The 22145-nt window shown below is 32.3% G+C and overlaps 1 protein-coding gene and 1 long non-coding RNA gene across 2 annotated transcripts; one reads left to right on the top strand and one right to left on the bottom strand.

The window, feature by feature from the left end:
- The first annotated feature begins 830 nt into the window (after window positions 1-830).
- On the top strand, window positions 831-5183 carry LOC110723864. The gene is made up of 3 exons (XR_002511780.1): window positions 831-1049; window positions 1944-2094; window positions 4591-5183. It is a non-coding gene; the product is annotated as an uncharacterized LOC110723864 (long non-coding RNA).
- A 1126-nt stretch (window positions 5184-6309) lies between these two features.
- LOC110723625 (subtilisin-like protease SBT5.4) lies at window positions 6310-14348 on the bottom strand. The gene is made up of 11 exons (XM_021902970.1): window positions 14265-14348; window positions 13529-13635; window positions 13286-13383; window positions 12991-13164; window positions 11969-12077; window positions 9330-9894; window positions 8737-8837; window positions 8381-8635; window positions 7471-7585; window positions 6978-7164; window positions 6310-6851 (listed from the first exon to the last, which is right to left on the bottom strand). Exons 1-11 carry the CDS (start codon window positions 14346-14348, stop codon window positions 6310-6312), a joined length of 2337 nt encoding a protein of 778 aa, XP_021758662.1.
- Window positions 14349-22145: the final 7797 nt, after the last annotated feature.

Raw genomic sequence — 22145 nt, forward strand, 5'->3', positions numbered from 1 at the left:
AACCTTCACCTCGTGAACGGTTTACAAGTTCCTAAAACTTGTTGGCGTCTCTTTTGCTCTATCTTCTTTCCCTTTGGACGCCACCGTACTTTAGTGTATGATCACAGTGGGGTTCAAGCTAGGGATAACGCTTGAAATATTCCCTACACATGTGTTCGCATTTATTTATACATATCAAAGCGTTTCCATGCATGCCAACTTTATTCAACCAAAGTTGTAACTAATGTACATTGACAATTATATTGAAATGTTTGGGGCCTATATATGGCAGACGGGCTATATATAAGGAAGCTTTAATTCAGATTTTAAAAACAAGAAAGCTATTTAGATTTCAAGCAACATTGCTCAACCAATATTATTCTTCGAAATTATTGGATCATGGCTCGCAAAATAATTCAACATTTTTTGGTTTTTTCACTCCTTATTACTCTTTTTCTTAGGGAAACCACAATGTGTACTCCCATCCCTACTCGTGTTCCTACTACTACCGCTACTATTCGTACGATAAATATTAGGCATCAATATGATGCTCAGCTCATCAGATTCAAAGAGCACACTAGCCTATGGGATTTTCCCTTGTGGTTATTAAAAAAAGCTTTAACACTACTACAAAATGAGTCTTTTCTCGACCCTTAAGCCTCAACCTTTTGGTATGAGCGTTAGGTGGTAAATACAATATGCGTGTTTTTTCGACGCCTAAAAGTGTCGAGATTGATTTTGACATAAATAAGCGTCGAAACAACACGTGCAAGGCTCGTGAGTGCGTGTAATTTGTTTAACCCACGGTTTCTTAATTTCAGAAATAATAAAACCGCCCAAAGTTTCTAAACTTGAAAACCTTTCACTTCTCACATCTTAACCCTAACTATTCATCTCTCCTTCATCTTACTAAGTTCTGGGAAGTGATTCAGAAAATCATGGATTTCAATGTCAGATCTTCAATTCGTTTCCCGTGCATTGCTCATAAATAATTTTGCTTGCTTAATTTTCTCTACTCACCGGCCTTCAATGATGTTTAATTCCTTCTTCTCGTTGCCGATTTAATTGAGGTACAATTTTTCCTTTTGGGCATCAATTTTTCTTTGAATTGAGTCCTATAGATTGTTTGTAGAGTTAATTTTACAATAATTTCATGAAATTATGATCTGAAATGTATTTGATTCATGAGAAACAGATATTTTAGGGTTTCGTTATATATTATTATGTTCGATTTTGTGCTACAGTTCAAATAAAATTCTAGAAAACTAGCCTTCTTTTCTTCTATGTTTGACGGAAGCACCATTTTGAGTTAGCTGCTGACCTGCTATTTGGAACACTCTTTGATTTTATTTATTTATTTATTATTATTATTATTATTTTTTTATCGTGTTAAATTTTTTTGAGGTTTTGTTTTCCTAGTTATTTCTATGATATTGAGGAGTGGATAGATGGGATCCATCTTTTGACGCTCTGAACTATTAATTATACTATGGTGTAATTTGACTTTTATCATTCCTATACCCTTTAGTACCTTCTTGTACATTTGAATACTTTATGTGATGATTGGACTGGCTAAAAATTGCAGAAATAGCACTACTTGTTGGCATATTTGCATAACTATAAAGTTATGCAGTTACTAAAATGGTTAAGTTTAATGTCACACTGTGATTTCAGTTGAAATCACCAGCATAATGACTTTGGTTCTCTCTCTAAATTGTCTGTACTGAACCAAGTGGTGAAAGAACTGTGAAACAATACCTTTGTGAAAATGATGGCAGATTTACCTGATTTAGTAAGCTAACTAATTGATATTATTAGGTAGTATGATTCTATCTTGTTGTTCCCATCTCAGTTATAATTTTATACTTGGAACATGATCTCATGATTTCCTATTCATGTATATTTGCTGGATTGACTTGACCACTATGCTTCACTCATCTACTTGATTTGTCTTATGTATTAAGATTAAAGATGCAAAACTTATAAAGGAGCTGGCAGAAACAGATGCTGTGAATTATGGACTCATAAAGCGAGTTTATAATTCATCAGTTGATATTAGCAAGTTCTTAGATCAATATGAGATGTCCAAGCTTACGGAAGGGCCATATGTGAAAGGTATTTTTTGGTTTCTCTCAAGTTTTACTCTTATATTATGTCTACTATTTGTTATAGGGAAATTGTGATCGACTTTATGCATATCCTAGCTCGATTCTTGAGATTTGTGAAGGGTGAAGGACCATATTGCAGCTTAAGAGTTCCTTTCGTACAATAATCAGCTTATTTCTTTCATTTCTAATTTTTTTTTAAAGTATACTAAGTGTTATTTAGATGAAATACTAAAAGAGGGGGGGTGAATTGTAGTATGGAGATTGCTAGTTACTTTTTGCGGAATTAAAAGAAACTTAACGCAATAGAGAAATAGTGCAAGAGAGATTTTACGAGGAAAACTTCCTAGGCCAAATAGGAAGTGAAAAACCTCGACCCAAAGGGATTTTGACTCAAAACATTCCACTAAAATAGGCCAACGACTCTGCTACAACCTATGAGGAACTTGATCCTCTACCGAGTTCCTCAACGAACTCATATCCCCAACAACTATTCCCTCTAATAGTTGCAGCTCAAAATCTTCCCTCAAAGACTTCTCTTCTCACTCAAGACTTCACTCAAAACCTTACTCTTTCTCTTTCTCTCAAGCTTCACTCAAAGCTTTCTCTACATACAAAGAACTCACTCAAGTTCTCACCCCAATACAAGAGTTCACTCAAACCCTTATTAATTCCCCATTACAAGAGTTCACTCAAACCCTTAAACAACTTTCAAATACATATAAAAGATATAATGTATAAAACTAATATGTTGGACACTTTGAGATATGTAAGGAACTTGGAACCTGGAGGAACTGGCTTACCAACGTGGAGAGAAAATATATTTCTTTTCTACTGCTCTACCACTTTGGATAAACTCAATTATGAAATGACTCAATTAAGCCAAACAGTTTGGAATGAATGAAAACTTCTCTTTTTATAGTGCTTCAAAGACAAACTCATTCACCCCATGATCTTCAACCATAATAGTAGTGCTTCCTAAATTCTAGGCATTATCTTCATTAACTCCATGAACATAAGAAGTAATGGAAGACATGGATTGGAGTTAAAAACATGTTCTCCATGATCTCCTTATTTTTCTCCAGTAAAAAGCTGTTTCAAATTAAACGTGAAAAGTAATTTTTATTTTTCAAAAACTTAATAAATAAAAATAGAAAATATAAAACAACTAAATCCTAACCGAATCAGATTTTTATCAATTAAAAACTGATTCGGATTTTATTCATTAAAAATAAAATATTTTATAAAAACTATTTTATCCTAAAACAACTAACCCATTTAATTTAAAATTTTAAACCAATTAGAGATTAGATAGAAAGCAACCTATAATAAATCCCTAAAATATAGGAGAAGATAAGGAGAATAAAATATCTCTTTGACTAACAAGAAAATCAGATTTTATTTTAAAAACTTATCTTTTATAAAGTAAATTCTATTTAAAAATAAACAATACTTAGTCAAAACTAACTACCTAAAAAGTAGGCAAAGATAATGCAATGACTATTAACGCTGAAAACTATCTTTTAGAGTTGTGCAAACTCGTGTTTCTCCTATACACGAATTTTAGACTAACCCGTAAGGAACTGGCTGGTCAGCAACACCCAGTTCCTTCCAGATTGTCAGTTCCTTCGAGACTGAAGTTCCAATTTAGTTCTATAGGCATGTTTCAAACAATTTCTCATGTCCAACATACTTACATGATTCCTAGAAAAATATACTCCTATTTTTCTGTCTTGAACAAGCTTCTGTTCCTTCAAAGGAACTTCTCTTCTCTTGTTCTCACATACGAATTGCTGCTTATTCCTTGCAAATAAATACTTCTTAGGAACTTGATACAAATTCTAACAATACGTTTGTACGTTTAGACTTCTTCTCTTTGTGTTCCTCCTTGGAAACTCTTCTTCTCTTTGTGTTCCCCCTGAGGAACTTAAGCACGATCCATACATTGTATGTTGGAACCATCTTCAATAATGATCTAACTTGTACTCAATCATCTTCTTGCTTCATGACTTGTTCATGCACATCTCAATACACATGTTAGTTAGATAATCATCATTTGTTCACAATCATCAAAACCTTACAACACTAAGATTAATTGCTAAAGTCGTTTTTTAAGTATACTTTCATTTCACTTTTGCTCTGTCTCATTACTCAATTTTCTTGCTTGTTTATTTTCCCGCCCATTATTAACATGGAACAACTCATTATTTTCCCGCCCATATTTGATGAGTTATATCTTTGCATGGTACGTATTGAATTGAGTAATTGCTTTATTAAGCTGATGAAAAATAGACTGACCTAGAACTAGATTGAATCTTGGTTTTTTGAAATCTTTGTGGCTTTGTGCTCTTCACACTTTGGCCGTTCAGTTTCTAGTTCGTGAAATCAGAGCTAAAATCCAGAACTGAATCCAGAACTGAATTTTAGAATTGAATTCAGAACTGAATTCAGAGTTGAATTTCAGATCTGAAGTTCATAACTCATTTAATGACGTTGAGGTTGCCAGGGGGTTCGTGAATATGGTGCGTGAAAATAATGAGTATGCTGGAAGGGTTGTTAGCAAACCTAGCCAAATCCGCCCATCAGTATGTTCGTGGAGCTGCCCAAGTCAGGGAAGGGTCAAGGTAAACTGCTATGCCCATTTAAGTGTTAAAACTGGCTTGGGGGCTGTAATCAGAAATGATTAAGGGATTATTGTTGTTGCTGCAGTGAGGCAGGAGGGTTCTGGGTGGGATGTAGGGTGTGTAAAAGTTGCTTCCTGTCAATATGGTCTGCTTGTGGCGAAGAGGTTGGGATACTCTGATGTTCAGCTTGAAAGTGATGCCTTGAATGTGGTGAATGCTGTCCGAAACAATGCCAAAGGATTTTCCCTTGTGTTTCTCCTGTATGATGATATTTGTAGGCTTTCTTCCAGTTTTAGATCGTTTTTAGTTTCTCATGTAAAGCGGTCGGGTAATACTCTATCTCATAATGTCACTAGATGGGAGACTAGAGGTTGTGACGAATTTGTATCTTTAGGTCCTTTTCCTCAAACTTTATTGACTTGGTGGAAATTGATCTTCTTTAATATATTTTTCCCACTACTTGCCCTAAAAAAAATATATATATATTGCGACGTTTTATTTTTATTAATTGTGTTGATGTTTTCTTTTATAAATTTGGTAATTAAATATGTACTCTTATTATTGTTGATTATTGTTTTTTTATAATCTAGTTATATAGAATATTTGTTTATTTTAATGTTATTATTTTAATTTATGATAAATTTAAATAACTATAATGTATGTATGATGATAATAATTTAATAAAAAGGTAAAAAAAAAAAAAAAAAAAAAACTTATAATAAAAATTCTAGACGCTTTTTAATGTCTATATATTTTGCACATTTTCATATTTCAAGAGTTTCCCGCCTTGAGTATGTGGACATGTAAAAACGTCGCTAAAAAAACTACACAAATTTGGGATAATGCGCGAAATCAGTCTTTTCCGACACTTTGTATATAAGTTGGGACACATAAAAGCGTCGACATTCTCGACGCTTTTTTGTGTCCTCCAAAATTCTCGACTCACATATTCTCGACGCTTTTTAACTACGTCGAGAAATATATTTGCGACGCTTTTTATCGTCGAAAAAAGGTCTAAAAAGCGTCCAAAATACACGCTTCTTGTAGTAGTGTAAATTACTTAATTGGGTAGGCCAGAAAACTTTTTTAAGTTGCATGAATACTTTGTTTAATCTTAATAGATTGGCGATCTTATACATGTATTAATGCATGATCGAAGATTTTTCTTCAATATATACGTGTGAAAAAAAAAAGAAAAAAAAAACCTAATATATTATATATTAATTAGTTCTATGATTGAAGTAATATATGAAATGTACAACTTAGCTATACTCTTGTATCAACATGTAAACTGAACTTTAAATTTCATATGAATACATGATGTCTTTTAAAAAAAAAAAAAAAAAAAAAAAAATTAAGCCTTAGCATGATTTGTGATTGCCTATATATCTATCAAACACGCAGCATACCCACCGTCCAGCTTGCGTTGACTAAGAACAATTGGACTAATCATAGTCCAATAACTATTAATTAGTGTTCCTAATAAGCAATGAAAGTACAAAAACTAAAAAGTGTACATGCTACATTCCTCTCATACAAAAACAATGGAGTAATAATAAATTATACTCCGTAAAACAAAAATTGGTAACTTTCTTTTAGCTTCATTTGGCCTTGATCACAATAGGGCTTCTTACATCATGTTTAGCGTCAGACCAAACCAAACTTCCGAAAATGTAATCTTTAGGAAGATGTTTAACATCCGCCGTGAAGATAAGCTTAAACTTTCTCTTTTGATTCTTCTTGGAGAACACCAATTGCTTAGGCTCTACGACGATTGACACCCCAGGTGGTGCATATATTCGTGGTTTGTAGGTATCCGGTTTTCCAACATTTTTCAACTTACGCGTAACAATGGCATGGCCAGAGAAGTCAGGAATAGTTATAGACGGATAATTGAAATCCAACATATTAAATGAGGTCGGACATTTGTAAGAATGGTGTTTACTATATGCCTTCATTGTTGTAATGTTATGAGAACGTGAGCAAATGAAGTTTAGGTAATCATATTGATTCAAGTCATAAACCAAGCCAGGATCCATTGCTTTGTTGGGTATCACGTGACCCGACCCGTATGCAAAAGGTGTTGCCTCCGTTACCTTATCATGATCACGTATTGGCATCCCCGTATTGTCTAGGGGACTTGCTGCATTATTAACAGTCATGAAATTGGTTAATTGATTACACAACTTAGCTAATTAAAATCGGGGAATAACAAACATTATCGCATTAATCTTCATAATTAATTTAAATAAGAGTTGCAATTGTATACCTGTTGTCATAAGTGCTGATTTGATAGCTGCAGTACTCCAATTAGGGTGTAACTTTTTAATAAGAGCTGCAATGCCAGTGATATGAGGAGCTGACATTGATGTTCCGGATCTCATAACGTATGAAGCATTCTCAATATTTGGAGGAAAAGCACCTAGAATATCTACGCCAGGAGCTGTTATATCAGGCTGTGTGCATGGACAAACGTGACAGATAAATGAGATCAATGCGCATTGTGTGCAGTTAGCCACACCATGTGGCCGCTTGTAAAAGAAAAATGTAAGTTATGTAATATATATAACACTGATCAAGTAACTCCTGTAATACTAATCGAGTAACCCCTATAAAACTAAATGAGTACCCTTATAACACTAATGAAGTACGGTACGTAACCCTCATGATGATGACTACACTGTGTGACCAGACACATATAAAAATTTGTGATGTACGTTAAACAGTACTTTTAATTAGCATAACAGGTAATAGTAAGAAACCTTTAAAATTCCAGGGGTAATGACGTCTGGACCGCGTGACGAGAATGAACCCATGAACGGTGAAGGCTTTACTCCCATTGCAGTCCTTTCGTCAGTAATTGTTGCAGTTGAAGAACTGTTGCATATGATATAGTTGTAGTGAATTATTAAATTGGTTATTCAATCATGGTGTTTTATTTTGGAGGAGCACAATTTTGTGATTACATAGTTAGTTACCCTTCATGTTCTTTACATAATTTCTTTGAGCAATTGAATATATATAGCGAAACAATCAATATAATTGATTGTCCAAAAACTTATGTAAAGAACATTGCATGAGGGTAACCAATTCAAATAAGATGCAAGAATAAGCTTTTAGTACACCTGATGTGGCTAATCTTTATCCTAAGTAAATCATATGAATACGATAAAATAAATTCTAAAGATAATAAATCTTACTCTTAAATTCTTGATGCTTGATTCACGTCAACATATACATACGCACATATAGTTTTAGTAGTTATGAATGAATTGAACTAATAAAATCGTAATTAATCTATTTACCCTCTTAGACGAGTTTATTAGTATTAAATATCATGAAACAAAAATAGTACTCCTTTTTCAATTTGTTTGTTCTATATACTATTTTGAGCGTTTCAAAAATATCTACCCATATTGAATGCATTTCACTTTTAATCTAGTTTTTATTTCCTATTTTATACATATTAGATAATGATTTGTGCAATTATGGCTAATGCTTTCTTAAAATTTTCAAAAAAATTTAAATAAGGCAAAACTATTTATGAATTGTTTTTTACTTTAATGTTAGATTTCAAATATTCTCCTTTTCTTATTTTATGTGATTGATTTCATATGGGACTATCATATTAAAACAGAGGGAGTATTATATACGAAATTTAATTGTTCTTGCCTTGTAGAGTTGATGTAAGAAAAAAGAGCTTCGGCGTCTTGGTACCTAATGTGCACTGTGGAAACCGGAAGAGGTGCAAAAGGGCAAACTGCCGTGGTATTTTCATCTACTAAGATAAGCCCAATAGCTCCTGCATTTTTAGCTACAATGCTTCGTGAACTTTCAATTTCATATGTTTCATTGTGCGAGTTAAGACATACTAACATCTTTCCCTTCACCTTCGCTGCGTCTAGAGTTCCAGGTTGACACACCAAACTAGATCAATCGTAAATTAAACGTCACTCACAAAAGAACACAACTCAATATTGTAAGTATGAAATGAATTAAAGCTTAAAAAATACATTTAATTAACTCACGCATAAGTGTAATTAGCAGTAGGAATACGAGCCTCTGCGCCAGTTATTAAAGAATAGAATTTTTTAGAGTCACTTGTGTACTTATCCACATATCGCGAACCCTGCATTTGTTTAACTAAATATTAATTTCAGTACACGCAATATATCTAAAAAAAAGAATCATCTACATTTGAGTATTTATCAAGTTATTAACTAGTTAAAAGTTAATTGCTCCCTCCGTCTGTAAAAGGTCATCATGTTGTTTTGAATTTTATGTGTGTGCGACGTTAACCATTTAAACAAATAAAAAAAGTTTTAGAAAATGAAGGGGGTATTAATAGAAATGTTATCACAATTTTTTTTTTTAAAAAAAAAAAACATAATTCCCTTGTTCTTGACTTTCTGTTAGGGTGTTCATCCCAAGTCTCACATAATAATTTGTTATATACACCCGAGTGTACCGTATATCCAGGGTCATTTGCTTTCTAATCAACAAAGAGCAAATGATATTTAAACTCATTTGTTAATTGAATGAGCAAATAACCCGGATATAGGGTACACACGGGTGTACATAATAGACTCCCCTATATGAAAAAAATTAGTGATTAACAAACCTTGATCTTTTGATGGTTACCGAGTACGACAAAAGCCGAAAATTCTCTATCAATAGAACTAGCAGCAACATTTAACATCCATGGGGCAGTATTAGTAATACTCCCGGGTGTAGGTCCATCATTTCCACCACTAGCAATAGTGAGGATGCCATTCTTCATAGCATGGAATGAAGAAATAGCAACAGCATCATTATCAAAATACTTGCTATTATCCTCAACTAAAATTCCCTCCGATAAATTGATTACGTCTACGCCATCGTCGATGGCAGCTTCAAAGGCAGCCACAAAATCCATTGCATTCCCTGCAATTGGAAAACTTGTAGAAGGAGGCCAAACATTCTTGTAGGAAGCCAGACGTGCTCTCGGCGCAACGCCTTTCGCAGTCCCATTTGCTAAGCCTTCCCAGCTAACTCCGGGGACAATGTTTCCTCCGGAATTAGATAGGGTGTGAGTGCCATGCCCAAATGTATTATCTCCTGGAGTCAACTTATAGTTGAAGGTATAGTTTAATAACCTACCTTGTTCCTTAATCCCTTTGTAAAAATATCTAGCTCCTACAATCTTCCTGTAAATAATTAAATACTTACTTTAAATTTAATTACATGCAATGAATAATCTAGTGATCTATCTATAATTAGGGGTCATTTGATTCGCACAAGGAAAATGGAATGGAATGAACAAAGGGAAAGGAGAAGAATGGAATGCTCGTCGGCTCTCCCCCTCCCCTCGCCGCCCTTCGCAAACTCTCCCCCACCACTCGCTGGGCCCAAAACGACGAATCTCACCCTCGAAAAACCTCCTTTAGGGTTTTCGGAGGTTTTTCGAGGTAGGGGAGGGAATTTTTGGGCGGCGAGGGGAGGGGGTTTTGAGCGGCACGCGTTTATCGGTGGGCGGCGAGGGGAGGGGAAGGGGCGGCTAGGGTTTCGCGGGTGGTGGGAGAGAGATTGGGGCTAGGGTTTTGCGGGGCTAGGGTGGTTTTTGCGTGGGAGGGGAGGGCGGCGAGGCTTGGGGTAGGGGCAGCGGTGGTCGGGCTGGTTTTCCGGTGGTGTTGGTAGATGTGAAGGTGGTGATGTGGTGGTGTGAAGGTGGGTAGGGAAAGGGAATGGGAAAGTCTAGAGGGGGGTGGGGAATGGAGTTGGAAGGATTAGGGTGATGGGGAGGGTAATGGGAATGATTAAAAGTGCTAAATAAACATCAACAAAGGGAATGGGGCCAGTTGATTCCCATTCCCTTTCCTGAATCCTGATTACCCCCAACCAAATGGCCCCTTATTGTATATAAATTGATAGCATGAAAAAATTCGTTTCAAAATAAATGACACAATTCATTTCGTTAAATGTTATGTGCAACTTTGGGGGATTATCTATGAGATATAAAATATTTCAAAGTTACCCATAACATTTAACGGAGATGGTATATAATTGGTAAATTTTGTGACTACTATTAATAGGTACGGATTATAATTTACCTAACATTGTACTACTATCTCTGTTTTTAAAATGCTTCTTCCATTTTGCTATTATTGCACCATTTGTGAAGTTTACATATGATTTAAAAATGTTTCCTCCATTATGCTATTATTGCACCATTTGCGAAGTTTTACAAACATTATGCCATACTCGTTTTAAGAAAATAAATATATTTGATACCCTATATACCTTTTCATGTTACCATCTATTTTGTTAGTTTATAATTACAAGGACATTTTGTGAAAAACTACCTTTTAAAGCATTTTTTTTTAGAAACTACTTTATAAAAAAAATGTTGTAAAAAACTACCTTATAAAAGCTAAATGTTGTAAGATACTACCCTTGGTCGGAAAGTGAGAGTTGACTTAATTTTTCCGGCGTTGACCTAGTCATGTGCCGGTCATGTGACGTTTAATTCATCTTTTCCCATTTTCCCCCTAATTTTCCCCGAGACTATCCATATAATACCCAAGATGAATTAAATGTCATGTGACCGGCACATGACTTGGTCAACGCCGGAAAAAATATAGTCAACTCTCACTTTCCGACCAAAGGCAGTATCTTACAACATTTAACTTTTATAAGGTAGTTTTTTACAACAGTTTTTTTATAAGGTAGTTTCTCGTAAAAAAATTGCTTTAAAAGGTAGTTTCTTACAAAATGTCCTAATTAAAATTATATGAACATTTTTATACTTGTATTTTTCTACTTTCTCTTTCTTCCTTTTTCCATTACCAAAAATATTGTGTCCTCCCTCCCCCTCCATAGGCAATATTCCTGTAACAAATGAAGTATAATTTCTTAAAATCTTGTCAAAGTGGTGCTAGAAAGTTAAAAAAGTTCGAAATAATGCATCGTTTATAAAACTGACAGTATTTCCTCCATTCCTTTTCTAGGGTCGCATTTTTCATAAGTATTAAAGTGAGTAAAATGGTTGAAAATAGGTAAATATTTTCGTAAATATGAATACTTTCTTTTGGAGTAGGTAAGTTTTCTAATAAACGGAAATAGTTGGTTTAAGATTATATACTGTTTTGATAGAATGAGAATAGTAGTTGCATTAGAAATAGGTAAATAAAAACTATTACTTTAAATAAAACCATAAGCAAAGAAATGGTAAATTTATGGACACTACTTGATAGAGTAAATGATTTATATCGGTAACCATACTTGTTACACTTGAATGTTGGATCGTGTTCATTTTCACATTTTCCTTTGAATTTTTTGGGAACTGGGCCAAAGCCTTCATCGGAAAAACTCTGACTCTCTGGCCATACACCTATCACACATTAATTTATGTAAATAAAATTAGAGGAACTTTATTAGATTTTCTATTAAATAATACTCTCTTATTTTCATTTTTTTAAGTGTTTTGATGTGAAGTTTTGTATTATTCATCACGTAATCCCCTTTAATTATTGTTAAGCCCTATTCTCTTCATCTATTCAAATACGTAGTAATATTTTGTAAGAATGATTTAAGTTCAATAAAAAAAATAGTTTTAGCTTGGTAAAAATAAGCTAAATTAAACACACACACACAAAAATGGAGTATTTAGTTAGTAAAAATTAGTAATATTAAAGAATAAATGTAATTGAGAAGTAGTAACAATAAGTTTTAATCAGTAATGGTTCAATAAAAATCCTCAAGTTCCTTAAAAAAATTAACTTTAAGAAAATTATATCAATTCGACAAAAATGAGGTGAAGAGAACATCACATTAGTGATTTATAGTCTTATACATAAGAAATAATATTGTCGTGTGAGTACATGTTAGCATCGTCTTAATGTATTGTTTTCTAAATATAAACTTTTTATAATACCTTTTTTTTTTAAACAACTTTTTATAATATATACACATTGATAATCAAAGATATAATTGGTCAAAGTTCTACATTAACATATATGCCCAATTAAACTAGGTTACTTTAATAAAAATAGCTGTATTAGCACTGCATTAGCTAGTATAATTACTCCTTAATTATGTACGCGAAGTTCCTTAATGTAAGATAAAGTAAAAGAGAATATAAAAAGGAAGGTCATGTAAGAAAAAGGTGGTTAACGTAAGAGATGTAATATGAAAAGCAAAACTTACTAGAATCTATATGTCCTAAAAGAGAGAATATAAAAAGGAAGGTTGTGTAAGAAATAGGTGGTTAATGTAAGAGACGGAATATGAAAAGCAAAACTTACCGGAATCTATATGTCCTATAATTGTGTCTTCTCCGAAGCTTGCTTTCTTCCATATGGACTCATCAATGGTATAGTCATCTTTATGTTGATTTGGAAATCCAATGAAATCCACTGATCGAGTTGTAAACAAATTTACTGGCTTGCTTTCAATTAATGATGCAACGCTAGGATGTTCTGCATTTTTGAAAATAAAAATACATTAAATGCAATGATTAGTCCCTCCAATAGATATTATTGCATCATTAAGTTTGTTAAAACTATAGATAACCTATGCTTTAATTATTTTATGTCTTACTTGAGAGTACGTTGGCCTCCTCTTCATGCAAGTTTGCGGCAAAGGCATTAAATATTTTATTATATGAATATACGATCCTTTCTGAAGGGTTTACATCACTGTGCAATTCAAGCATATATATACATACATCATCAAATGAAAGAAATGAAAATGATGTAATTCTAAACAATAAAAAAAATATATTTATTTATTTTATGTGTTTCCATTTTCATATACTTGAAGGAATTGAATCATTAAATGTACCTCATTAGCACAGAAGAAATCAATTCATGATGTGAGTTTGTAACATTCTCCGGATTAGCTGACAAACGAGGTTCCGCATGGTGAGATGCCAAATATATGATGTAGTGCTGCATTTCCATGGGAACAATTATTGATACTAATTATTCATTTACAAGTTCACTTAAGTCGATCAACAACTTACATTTTACAAATATGGCGAGTAACTTTTTCTAAGAACTTGTTCTTTTTAATAGAAATTGTCATTTTGAATTCATATATTGACATAATTTTAATTACACTAATGTACGAGGGAAATATTATCAAGTGATCTAGATCTTATTACATTTGTTTCAATTTGTATTCTGTAAATATTTAAATGTTACAATGTTTTATAACACACAATCAAGGCTTGATATGATGATCTGATTTTGGTCTAAATATTTACTACGTATAAGTTGATGTGATCGGTCTGTCTTAATTTTAGCAACAATAAGTAATTAGTGTTTTAAAAATAAGTTTTAAGAAAATAAAAACAATTCTTAGTATCTAAGACCGATTACATTTAACAATGTATTAGAAAAAGGCCGGATAGATCTAGAAGGAGAGCATCTTATGAGATTGAAGTACCTTGGTTTAATTTCTCCCACCAATTCCAAATAAAAACATGATAATTAAAAGAAATAGATAAAGTACTAAATTAATAAAGAAATTTTTCATAAAAGAAATTGAAGGATTATTCAACAGGTTGAAGACTTGCCTTAGGGGCAGCAAAGATAGGTACTTGCCACAATGAAAAAAGAAGAATTGATAGCAAACCATGTAAAAACATTGAAATCTGCATTTTTCTTATAATAAGGTTATTTAGCTCTTTCTCTTCTTCTAGCTGGTCTCCTTCCTTCAGTTCTCAATCAGATTTGAGAATGCATTTGTTAATTTTTCTTTGAAATTCAAACTTGTTAATTAGATGGTTAATTCACAAATTTAGTAAAATTTACATATATAATATGTACATGGTTAATTAGAAAAAACTTAAGTGGATGCTTCTTAAGACTGCAAAAAAGTTTACAATTTTTTTTTAATCCAAATGAAATTCTTAACCTAGTTCCATCATCCATATTTAGTTAGTAAGTATTGATCATTAGTGTGATTATTATTAATTGCTATGAATAGCTATAGGGATATTTAGGTTTGTGTTGGATTTTTAATTACACTCAAATGAATGTCTCTCCTCAAAAATCTCTACGTTGCACACTTGCATGAGTCCTAAGGAGATCCTTTATTAAAACTATGGTATTAAAAAATATTGAAAGCAAAGGTCCTAATAACAAGGGTATCAAGTTTTTATTCCTTAAGATAAATGAAACATAGGAACCCATGTTTCCAACAATATTCGTAAATATGATCTTAGTAGTAACATATTAAGGCGTTATTAGAGCCACACAATACACTAATAAATTCATTAATTGAAAAACTAATTAATTTGTTGTTAAAGCAAACTCCTACCATCAAGGAAAGGTTATCGAGCTTCTTAAAGAAATTTTTTTACAAAAATTAAAAACTATCTCCTACCAAAAAGCTTTAGGATGAAAGAGACCTTTCCTCTCAAATATTCATAACCTTTCTCACTTAAAAAAAAAAAAAAAAAAAAAAAAAAAAAAAAAAAAAAAAAATTCCTAATGATAATATATTATTCACTTGTACTATTCAATAATGTTATTTCCTTAAACACATATTGATTGAAATTAAATAAGATTCATTCTCTGCTCTTATTAATTAGGTCCTCTTTATTAACTAGCAAATTAATTTAAATCATCCTTTAAATATTACAGAGTACAACATCGTTTATTCTTTCTGTACCATCTATTATCACACCATTCACACAATCACACCGCAAACATCCTTTCAAATATATCTTCATAAAGCCAGAGGGGTCAACTACTTGACCTACTTGATCTGAAACCGACCTAAAAAAAAAACATAATTCAAAATTTGAGTTGTTTGAACAGAATAATTTAGCATAACTCAAATTTAAAATTAATCCGACCGAAAAACCCAAATTGACACCTCTATACAGGGCAAGGCAACATTTTATTAAGGCTAGAAGTTGGGCGGTTTTGTCATTTGCCTAAAAAAAATTTAGTTATATTGTAACACCCCCCAATTTACTAGCTAATAATAAATAAGAAATAAAGGAAAAATAGACAACCTTTAAATAAAATTGCGGAAGCATACACTTAAATCGGAGGTATTACCGCCACACTCAACAACCTGTCGAGTGTTAAGGCTTACAAAATCCCAATAATTACAACTCAATAAAATAGGTGAGCTATTTATACAACTTTATAAACTCATGACATCACACTAATCGAAACACTTGAGCTCCTTTAGCTACGACCACTTGATCAACCTGCTTAGAAAATCTTGACTGCTCACCATTAAGGACAAATTCCAAAATAGATCGTCGCAGGGCCACCATAAGAAAAAGACATGGCCGCAAACACAAGTAGCACAACAAAACAACACACACGTCAGCAAAAAGCTGAGTAATCACCACATATCAGAATACAAAGAATAATATAACAATTAATATAATTAACTCACTTAAACAATATATTTCGAGACTACATTACACATTGTACTCTGGAAAATAACCTTTATCAACTCAACCTCGAATAATAATACGAACCTTTACTCAATATATCACATAAGTGTGCCATGCTCGTTGTTTTATACCTAGCCTTGGACATGGGTAATTCGAATAAAACCAACAAGTATAAAAACTTGAATACTCCCAATAACTAGAAAACACCTTGAACCAGACCACATACGGGTCAATTCCCACTGTAGGGGACCATAGAAAAATAAATAATAAAGATTGTACCTCATTCTTAACTCATGATCATTATCTCATTACCAACATGCCAAGGACTAAGGTCTATAACGTCGAGCCTCAAACCAATAACATAATAATAATCTCAACCTTTTGATCTCATACATCAATCAAATTACCATTCACAAATTAATTTATAATATCTCAATATTGGCACATGTTCCCAAATAATATAACAATTCGATTCATAATATCTCAACTCTTAAAACACATACTAATAACCCAAATATAATCATATCTCAACCCAAAAATAATACTTTGCACTAACAACCCTAAAACCTCGATAAAACAATACTCCCTATAGAAACAACATTAAAAACCCTAGAAAAATAACACAATCAATCAATACCACAAAATTAATACGGCAATTAGAATCATATAATACCACACACTAATCATATACATATGAATCATGATCACATATAATTCACAAATTATAAAATTTACACATAACAATACAAAGTACAATTAATACTAACAATTTATAATCAAACAAATCAAAAAAATTAATTAAGGTAGTGTGATTACATATGCTAGTAATACAAACATCTCCAAATAGGTTCAATAATTCTCTCTTTAAACCCGTGAGGACCCTGAACAATATTCAAGAGAATTACTGGCGTGCTACCGCCACGAGTTCAAACGTTAAGACTTTATCAGAAAATAGCAGCTGAAAAACTAAATCAGTTATAAATAAGTTTCAAGACCAACGAATGAAACCAAATTAAGTCATACAACTTGGGACCATTAAGGCCCTTATTCAAAACCCAATAAAAGTAGTAAGTGATTAAATTCAGTGTTCAAATAAATTCAAACCCAAAAGAAATAGTGTCGAATAAAATCGAATTAAAATAAATTCAAACTTGCAAAAGAAATTATATGCAAACAACCAACTCTCTACTCAAGATCCCACAACCCTGATGAATGCTGCATGTGTAAGAACCTGTGGTAATTCTGCTCCCCAATATTACAAGTGTAAAAATTGGATCGTCACAGGGTCATTGAAAGGCGAAGGCCATGACCAAAGAAAGACACATAAAGCACGCAATCAGCAAAGCTGAGTACATACAAGCTGAGAAATAAATTAAGAAATCCATAACATGCTACTAATAATCAATCATCATGCATCAATAAATTATAGACTCAACACACGACTCAACTATTTATATTACTAAGACTCCATTAATTAATAATAGGTAAATCATTATTTTTATTCATTGGATTACGCAATAGACAAAGTTGTCCAACCAATGCTCCATTTGGAACATCAATAAAAGAAAAACCCCATGCCTCCTTTCGGAAACATCAATAAACATCCAACGACCACGGGCGCGACTCCGTGACCGTAGTTAGTATGAGATCTCACCTAACTCCTAGTTTTGAAAAATATTTGAAATAAGAGACTCGTAGATCAGACGACCTCGAGAAAAGTACACGGCTAATACCCCATGTACCCCAACCCCTGATTGTCATTACTCCAGAAGTGCACCAATCTAGAGTTTTATTGCTCATCCATCTTGTACTTTACGTGATTTACAGGTTTAGACTTGGTGATGACTCATATGCATAACAATACAATCAATCCAATATCAATTCAATCAAGTAAAACAACTTTTCAATTTCAATTCTTGATTTATTAGTGGCAAGCAACATTTATTATTTATTCCTTTACTACCTCGGTGTATAAACACCTTGAGTGCAAAGGCACCCCAAAACCTTAACCTCGTCTTAGAAGACTTAAATTCTTCCCTTACTCATCCTGCTTGCATAATCATGAATGAGTAATAAATTAATCATTACACCAAACATATACCTTTGTCTCTAAGCGCACCTTGCATAATTAGAGCACAAATAATACTTGCAATATAAAATAGTGCACGACATACGAAATTCACAATGTATAACCAAACAATTTAACTCAGTCATCCCTATACATGATAATAAGTTCTCGATCCGTCGTCCTTAAACATGCACCTAAAGGAAATGTTTCGTAACTTGTACGTACCTTGAGCAAACGAATTAGTATGCCACTTTACTAACTAGAAATCACCTTCAATAAACTCCTCTCCTAAGCCAAATAATAACATCTCAATCAGTACTCAATCAATCAAATTTACAGCAATACTAACTTACTTTAAAACCTTCAAAATCCAAATCAAACAACACTTTAAAACCTTTCCTTTAGTTAAAATTAAAGGCTTATATATAGTTCTTTAAATTTTCTTCATAAAAACCTTAAAATACACTCTTATACATGAAATTACAGCAAGTTCAAAGTTTAATAAAAATCTGAAAATTATATAAAAACCCCTAAAAATCTCCCTTTTTAATGGGTGATTAAACCCTCTTTATAAAACATCAAAAGTAGTACTTAGAAACTATTTCCAACACTTAAACCTTCAATAAAAACATATATTTATGCTTAATTAACTTTAAACATAATTAATTTTATTAATCAAACTCAAGGATAATATTTTAAGTATAAAAAAAACTTCGTTAAAATCAAAACTGCCCGAAAATCATATTTAAAGGCTGAATTTGGCCACGAGAGGGTGGTGCTCACTACTTTAACGAAAGAAAACACTACTTTTTCATCAAAATCGGATGAGTTCAGAATCTGATCGGGATTAAAACGGGATTAATATTAACGAACGAAAATCTAAAAATTAAAATACGAATCTACGTGTTCAAAATAATCTGGAATTAAGTTAAACTAATCAGTAGTTATAATCACCAAAATTTCAAAACATCATTACTATAAAAGCCCTAAATCAATTGTTCATAAAAACCCTAAAATCATGATTTTCAATAAATTGAAATCCTAGGTTTATACATAAAATATGAAATTTATAACATAAATATAATCTGAAATTTATAATCTTTATACCATTAAAATATAATTTGATACTAAAAATATAATCTTTATACTAAAATCAAAACCCAAAACAATTAAATTAACATTAAGCAAAATAATGAAACAAAGGAGGATGAAAATAAGACTAACTTTTTTGTGTGGGAAATTTTTGGAGATTCATGGGGTATTTATAGGAGAGAATTATTGTAGGATAAAAAGAAAGATTGGGCCTTATAAAAATAATGGGTCGATTAAGTAAACAAATGGGTTAGGCTTGTGTGATTGGACATAAATTGTAGAATAAAAGTGCATAAAATAATTTGTTCAAATAATTTTCGACCCAGATTAATAATTTGAAACTTTTGAAATTGAAGTCTGAAAAATTACAAATAAATATTATAAACAAAATAAATTTTCATTTATAAAATATTTAAAAGTACGGGGGATTACATATATCATATTATTATTGCTTCACAATTTAACTTATGTGTCCATGTGAGTCACAATTTATCTTTTTACTCTTTATTCTTGATAAATTTTTGTCCCTTTTGGTTTGTTTATTTTAGTTTGTCTCATAATATTTTAGGTTATAGGAACTATAACATTAATCTCATAAGTAGAAGTAGTATCTATTATGTTGTTTGTGTCGGAATTGATGAGGTCAGGTCAAGTCGGATGAGGTCAAATATATTTAATTATTTTAAATTTATTAAGTCATTTTAATTGTGTGCTCATTCAAAATCTAAATGTAAACTTGGCTATTTTTGAGTTAATTTTGGACCAGGTCATTGGCCACACGGTTAGGTTTGACGCGTGACCTCTAGTCTACTCACAATCATTACATATTTAACCCCTCAGCTTTTTTTCTCTCATCAACTAATTAATTTCAACCAAAAATTAAAAAAAAAAAAAATAATAATAATAATAATAACTCCACACTCTCCAGCAAATAATATGGACGTAGGAGTAGTTTGTATAGGATGGTCTCTATCTCTATTTGAATAATTGAATAGGATGGTCTCCACTCTTCAGCAGGCCATAAGATTCAAGATCGACTGGACGGAACTTCTATATCTTCAATCATAGGCTTATTCTTATCCATTTGGATTCATATGTAATTGTAAATTGTACTTATTACAAAGTGTGTTGCATGTGGTAGAGTCGACTGTAGATGGCTACAAAGTTAGGGTACTTGATTATGTGGGAGGAGGGGGACTGCCAGAATGGCCCATGTAACTGGTTTTTTCTTCCGACCCTTTTTCGACTTTGTTTTTTCTCCTATCCCTCCTTCATTTTTTTTGTTTGTTTCGTTGTATTTTTGGGAGACAATTTTAAAAATTTTGACCACACAAACTATCGTTAATCTATTATAAGAACTTAATCAAATTATGTATTTCTTAGTTTTGTGCTCGAACAATGTCTAGATTATTGATTAAGTTTTATGATAAAGTTTTTGTTCCAAATGTCAAATAGTAACATATTTATGTATTATTGATACAAATCGATCATAATATGATCTATAAGAGGCAAATTGTCTATTCTAATTTTACATATTTTGAAATAGCATACTTCGTATGTATGTTATAAAATTACGTACAATCTATATGAGATGAGAGAAAAACAACGGTGTAATCTCTATAGTTCCATAAGTAAACTATATTTACGTTACTTCAACTACACAAGAATTAATTATCCCACAATAATTAATTTATAAAGTAAAAAATATATTATCACCGCTCCTAAAAGTTGTTAATAAGTTTGGGATATTACAAATTATGAAAAACATTATGACAATCATATTAGATTGTGAACTTTTAATTTTTAATCAATTATTAAAACGTATGTGATAGAGTATAAAACATATTCTGGGCTTCAACCATTAGTTTAAGCTTTTGGTTGAGTTGGTCCTTTAACTTAGTATCGGAGCCAACGTGACATAAAGGTCACGGGTTCGAATCTCATCCACCCCCACTTTCAAGTGGAATATTAAGCGCTGGGTATGAGGAGGACCCATGCTGCATCCACACTTCTAGCCCAAACGGGCTATCGTGTGAGGGGGCGTGATAGAGTATAAAACATATTCCTGGGCCTCAACCATTAGTTTAAGCTTTTGGTTGAGTTGGTCCTTTAATATGGTATCAGAGCCAGGCCCACGGTGTGGGACCTCTAATGGTTTGAGTATATTGCCATGCCCAAAGTTTGGGACCTTTAATGGCATTAAGTATTCTGCGCCAAATTGAATTGAATCAAGTGATCCTTGAGTTAAAGGGACCTTACATGTGATGGGGAGTGTTGAAGAATAAACCTCTTAAGTATCACCACATGTAAGTGTCCCACATTGGTTGAAGAAGATAGAATTAAACCCTTTATAAGGCTAAGGGGCTACTCCTCCTATTGCCATATGGTTTTGGGATGGAATCTCCTTGGACTTGTGAAGTGGACTCTCTCTCTTAATTTGCGGGTGCGGCCCAGATCCGCGTTTAATAGTATCATTAATGGATCTTGCTTTAAGTTAATTACTCTGTACTTTATAAACAATTTTATGATGTAAAATATTAGAATTATGGGATATCCATTGAAAATTATTGTATAATTAATTTCTTACATACGAAATGTTGGAAGTTTATTATCCAATATAAAATTATAAAATAACTTTTCTTTCCTAAAAATTCTATTTGAATTTCACTTATTAGTTGACATTGTAAATACCCATGGTCAATATTAGTATGATGATATCTACATTTTTTTTTTCACGGGATGATGATATCTACATTATTTTAATAAATAGTATTTGTAAGATAAAAAATATTCAAAGAATAACCAGAAAGATTAAATAACAAACTTTTTAGTACAATAACAATAAATATATTGAGCAAGTATGGGAATGGAAAAAA

Source organism: Chenopodium quinoa, unplaced genomic scaffold (genome assembly GCF_001683475.1).
Source record: "Chenopodium quinoa cultivar QQ74 unplaced genomic scaffold, ASM168347v1, whole genome shotgun sequence".
Taxonomy (NCBI): Eukaryota; Viridiplantae; Streptophyta; class Magnoliopsida; order Caryophyllales; family Amaranthaceae; genus Chenopodium; species Chenopodium quinoa.